Source organism: Ascaphus truei, chromosome 1 (genome assembly GCF_040206685.1).
Source record: "Ascaphus truei isolate aAscTru1 chromosome 1, aAscTru1.hap1, whole genome shotgun sequence".
Lineage (NCBI taxonomy): Eukaryota > Metazoa > Chordata > Amphibia > Anura > Ascaphidae > Ascaphus > Ascaphus truei.
In genome coordinates, this window is record NC_134483.1 from 276,624,645 (window position 1) to 276,630,819 (window position 6,175).

General features: G+C 52.9%; 1 protein-coding gene across 1 annotated transcript; it reads right to left on the reverse strand.

Moving 5' to 3' along the window:
• Nucleotides 1-1,626: 1,626 nt before the first annotated feature.
• Nucleotides 1,627-3,905, reverse strand: TMEM271 (transmembrane protein 271). The gene has a single exon (XM_075604500.1). It carries the CDS (start codon nt 3,676-3,678, stop codon nt 2,665-2,667), a length of 1,014 nt encoding a protein of 337 aa, XP_075460615.1. The 5' UTR covers nt 3,679-3,905; the 3' UTR covers nt 1,627-2,664.
• Between the last annotated feature and the right edge of the window lie 2,270 nt (nt 3,906-6,175).

Here is a 6,175-nt window from a genome sequence, read left to right on the forward strand (position 1 = left end):
CTCCCCTCACACAATCCTCCCCCCCACGCCCCCACCCCCCTCCCCCTCACACCCCACCCCACTCCCCACAACCCTCCCCTCACCCCCTCCCCCCTCACCCGACCCCCTCCCACTTCCTCTAACCCCCCACACCCCCTCCCCTCACACCCCCCTCACCCCCGTTCCCCTCACCCCCTCCCCCTTCCTCCCAACCCCCACACCCCCTCCCCTCACACCCCACCCCACTCCCCACAACCCTCCCCTCACCCCCCCCCCCTCACCCCACCCCTCCCCCTCCCTCACCCCCCACACCCCCTCCCCTCCCCCTTCCTCTCACCCCCCACACCCTCCCCACCCCCTCCCCTCTCACCCTCCCCACACCCCCTCCCCCCTCACACCCCCCTCACCCCCTCCCCTCACCCACTCCCTCCACCTCCCCTCACCCCCTCACCCTCCCCACCACTCACCCCCCTCCCCCCACCCCCTCCCCTCACCCCCTCCCCACACCCCCTCCCTCACCCCACTCCCCTCACCCCCACACCCCTCACCCCCACACCCCCTCCACTCCCCCCCCTCCCCCTCCCCCCACCCCCTCACCTCACCCCCCACACCCCCTCCCCTCACCCCCCACCCCTCCTCACCCTGCCCATCCCCCTCCCCTCACCCCCCACATCCCCCTCCCCATCCCCCCTCCCCTCACCCCCTTCCCCTCACCCCCTTCCCTCACCCCACCCCCCTCAATCCCCACACCCCACCCCCCTCAATCCCCACCCCCTCCCCCCCACCCACCCTCACCTCACCCTTCCCCCACACCCTCACCCCTCCCCTCACCCCCTCCCCCCATCCCCCCTCCCCTCCCCCTCCCCCCAACCCCCCTCCCCTCACCCCCCACCCCCCACCAACCCCCTCCCTTCCCCCACACCCTCACCCCTCCCTCCTCCCCTTACCCCCCTCCCCTCACCCCCCACCCCCCTCACCCCTCCCTCCTCCCCTTACCCCCCTCCCCTCACCCCCCACCCCTCCCCTTACCCCCCTCCCCTCACCCCCCACCCCCTCCCCTTACCCCCCTCCCCTCACCCCCACCCCCCCTCCCCTCACCCTCCCTCCTCCCCTTACCCCCCTCCCTTCCCCTCACCCCACACCCCCCACACCCCCACCCTTCCCCTCACCCACCTCCCTTCCCCTCACCCCCCACCCCCTCCCTTCCCCTCACCCCCACCCCCTCCCCTCACCCCCCCACCCCTCACTCCCCACACCCCCTCCCCTCACACCCCCATCACCCCCTACCCCCCTCACGCCCCACCCCACATCCCCATCACCCCCACCCCCCTCACCCCACCACATCCCCATCACCCCCTACCCCCCCCACATCCCCTTCACCCCCCACATCCCCCTCACCCCCCACATCCCCCTCACCCCCCCTCACTCCCCACATCCCCCCTCATCCCCCCCCCCCACCCCCTCAACCCATCCACTCCTCACCCCACCCTCCTTACCCCCCACATCCCCCTCACCCCACATCCCCCTCACCCCACATCCCCCCTCACCCCACATCCCCCCTCACCCCCCACATCCCCCCTCACATACCCCTCACCCCACATCCCCCTCACCCCACATCCCCCCCCACATTACAAAAAGAGTACTCTATTTAACAATTCATAAAGTGCTTTATTTACTGGGAATTTTTTAAATCAACAGAAATTTCAATGTTATTAAATAAGGAGAAAAAAAAGAGAAATGTATTTAAGCGCTGTACAGTATATTGCAGATCTGTACATTTGAGAGACGTGGCACCAGCTATAACAGTAAGACGTTTTTAATAGGCAGGCACCTTACTGTAAGAGTACAAAACAATTCATAAGAATATTTAATTATTTTTGCCTTTTAAAAGGTGCAGCTTTTTTATGTGCCTCTTAAAAACGACAACTTTTTTTTAAAATCTGTCAATACAACAATCTCGAATTCCCAAGACTGGGAATTTAAGAATTTACGCCAAAAGGGTGTATTGAAGTCAAATACCTAGCTCTGTCCTTTTACATTGGTACGAATTAGTTATTTTTGAGCCACATAAGCTTTGTGCAGGTTTCGCATTGTGTGCATAGCATTTGTGGCAGTTACTCTGCTTGGAACCAATATTTGATTATTCAATAATATGATTTGAAAAGGGGAAATAAATGGTTGGAGAATTGACATAAGAAGCATTTACTGATAGTCTCGAGATTTGATAAAGATGAGTAGTCGCATAAGACATTAAAAAAAAAAGCATATCACAATGATGTTGTAGCTAGAGAATGTAACCATGGCAATAATGACGCATACCAAAATTCAGATTTATACTGACATAACAAAAAGATGTGAAGAAAATATACTCAGAAATCCTTACTCATACCACTGGACTCCACTCATGTCAAATACATTATTCATATAAAACGCAAGTGACAACAGTGCAATCTCTATCACTCCAAATGTTTCGCCTTTCACCCCCAGGACATCAATTGGTTATGAGCATTGTGCAATAATATGCGTTTCTCTAAACACATTCAGGTGTATCTAGTGTAGAAAAAAAAAACATGTCCTTTTGAGGTCTAGTCCCCATCCCATTTGTAGGCGTTTTGATGATTGTCAGTGCAGATCAAGGACCAGGAGGGCCAGTGTACATTAGTGTTGTGCCTCTGGGCTCTCCCGTCAGGTGGTGGTGCTGCTGCTGCAGGTTTCAGTAGCAGGGTAGATCTCGTCATACGGGGGAGGCTGTTCATTAGGAAGAGGGTAACAGTAGGGGTGTGACGGGTTTAAGTCAGGGTCCATAGGGGAATACCCCGGCAGCTCTATGGAGGGGTGCCCCCCGCGGTGCACCTCTACTCCCGCCTCGTCAAAGATGTGAAACACACCCACGTTGATGTAGGAGACGGACTGAAAGGGGAAGTCACCGGGAGAAAACTCGCGCTCCTCTTGAGAGAAGATGGAGCCCTGGCTCTGCCGCTGCAAGCGCCTCCTCCTCCCCCCGCGCCTCCTCCTTCTCCTGCGCTGCTGGGACGACTTGTAATTCTTCACCAGCAGCAGGTTGATTAGACCGAGCAGGCACTCCAGGGAGTTAAAAATGGTGGAGATCACCAAGCCCCGCTGGTAATCCTTCAGTTTCTGGCATTTCGTGGCATTGCCGCTAGTCCCGGACTGCTGGAGCTGCAAGCAGTAATGGGAGTACTTCCTCTCTACAAGGGACACGGTGTCTCCGTCTATCACCGCCCCGGCGAAGGCGCTCAACACCCCGAGCATGAAGACCAGCACCCCGAGAAGCAGGAAGTTCTGGCTGGCAGGATTGCTCTCTCCGTCCGCGTCCTGCCTGCAGCAGAGCAGGGCGGAGCCCAGCAGGGACAGGCCGGCGGAGAGCAGCAGCCCCGAGTAGAAGGCGCCGGCGGCCGTGCCCAGGCGGAACGGCTCCCCCTTCAGCTCCGAGCCCAGCGAGAAGCACTTCAGGCCGACGGCGGCGGCGCTGAGGGCACAGGCAAGCAGAAAGCAGCTGGAGAGCGCGGCGCAGGCCCCCCTGACTCCCCACTTCATCCTCCGCGGCCGCGAGTCTGTCTCCCTCTCCACCCCCTTCTGCCCCCCTTCTGCTGCCTCTCCTTCCTCCCCCTCTTTGCGTCGTCTCCTTTTTTTTCTTCTCCTCCTCCTCCTCCTGTCCGGTCGGCTTTCTCTCCTCATCCTGCCGAGTCCTCCCCGGCTGCCCTTCCGTGGAAGAAAGAGGCGGCGGCGGCGGGGGAAGGGGAAGACATGGTTTATGGAGAGGCGTTGAGGAGTACCGGAGCTCAGCCCGACTATCCCAGCCGGCTCCCCCCCAGCACACAGTGGCTAGCCAGTAACCACATGCAGGCGGCATAGGAAAGCAGCACGTCTCGCCCTCACTGCACCTTCCCTTCCTCTGCTCATTATCTCATTGCTCTTAAAAGGGTATTAAATATTGATGAAGAGGGGAGGGGGGGAATATGCAGAGTAAAAGAAAGGGAAGCCTGTCAGACGGATCGATTGATTGCAACTGATCTTTTCTGTACCCTAGACTTTAAAGGATGTGGAAAAACCAATCACTTACTAGTTTACTGTATGTCATGAAGCCCACAGAGAGCTGGCTTCCTCCCCAATAAATGCTATCTTTAACCGGCCTTTCTGGGAGAAAAAGTGAGGAGGTCAACGGGAGATTTTTTTTTTTTTTTTAATTATATTTCTAATGCATAATTAACTACAAGCACAACCAGGAACGTTTTTTTTTTTTTAACACCCTTGCAAGATAACTGCTCATGTTTCTTCTAATCCGTAGGATCAGTAATTCTTTTAAAATAATTTCAGTGAATTCATAGATCTGTCAATACTTATATGAAATGGTGCAAATGTTTTTTTAGAGACAACTCCACAACTGACCAAACTGTTTGGATCGTATGCACCAAGAACTACAATTGAGGGGCATATTCAATATGTGTATATCATTGCAACATATACAGTGTGTCAAACGTTTTCTTATGGTTTACCATTGTAACAGTGTTTCCCCCACCCAATCGCAGATAGGGGCCATTGCAGGGTGTATGGTGCATATAACCTGCGGGCAACAGGAGGGCTGAGTCGTCCACCGATGGTAGTGGGGGCACAGGAACAGGCTTCTGGGGTTCATACCCCACATATCGCCTTAGCATTGCAGCGCCTCCATTTGCCGTAGGCTCCAGGAACTGAAGGTGATCTCCCACGGTAGAACTTATTACCTCTCACCCCAGAAAGGTCACGCACCAGGCAGGAGGTATATTACTACACTCTGCAGGACCATTACTGCTATCTAAGCCTTGAAGAAGTATTCTCGCGAAACGCGCATGTCAGCGACTCTGTACTCAGACGTGCTCACGCAGAGTCTGATCCTCACCACATCTGACTGTCTCGCACGGCGAGCTTATGCGGCTCTTTGCTACTGCACAATATAGGTCTATCAGTGCGCCCCTACGGTCACACGGGACCTCATGTATATAACAGAAGGGAACTTCGTTTATTTATTAGTTACTCACAGGACTGGCAGTCATATACTCATCTCTATGTATTAGGCTGCCACATTGTCTTTTAGCAACGTATACTCATCTAGTGGAGGCAATTTGTGCACATACGAGGACACTTCCTCTTTCCACTGACGGCATACTAGCACACATCTGTGTTTGGGGGCCGTCTACTGAGATATACATTACTATTAGCTCACTGCCATTATAATCACCTATTCATGGTATATCTGTACACAGCTGTGTTTTAATAGTTGCTCTGTCTGGTCGTATTGCAGAGATTTCCTCAGTACAGCGACATCAGACCATACAGTGCACAGAGCAGGGTAAACATCTGGCTCACATGGTCAATATAGGTCATATCCTTAGTGTATATGGCGGTGGTGGCTATTAGCTACCAACTTAGGGCTATTAGAGATTTGATATATAGCCTTATATCACCCACCCTTAGGTCAACCGGTACACAGGTTGAACATCCATGATTATGATACAGTAATCTGACTTACTACAACCCTGTGATACCAAGGGTTACATCAAGTCAAATCTCCTATGATCTATTGCTCATGTGTCCACACTTAGTAACACACCTAGGGAGTATATAGTCCAGGCTATCAATTACCATAGTCCTATGCCACACTACCCATAGGGTAAACCGGTGTACCTATTGTAGCCCTCTGACATTAAGGGTTAATTAGGTCTATTTCTCCCACGCTGCACCACGGTCTGCGTCTTGCTCATTTATTAACACCCTGTGGAAACAGATCATATTGACTTAGCTTGAATGAGATCAGTTTCTTACATTATGTACAACAATACATGAAAGTGTTAATGAAACCAGACACTTTGAATAAAGATTTATTTTCATGTGTTTTGTCAGATACATAGGAATCTGCACTCATTTCCTCAGTGAACAACAATGATACATGTACACTGCTCAATAGCAGAACATTCCCTTCCTTATATTTATGTTAAGCACACCCCTACTAGGGTTTGCTTTGTAGTGGGTACCTTTTATATATTTATGGTTGCCCACTAGGATCCTGAGCATATACTGCACTCAGCAATAGGATCCAGCACGCGTTTACAGTAGTTTGTCATTTTAAATACCCATTATTTTAGCTTGTTGCATTAATAAAATTAAGTTTTAATCATTACCACATATCAGAGCGTGA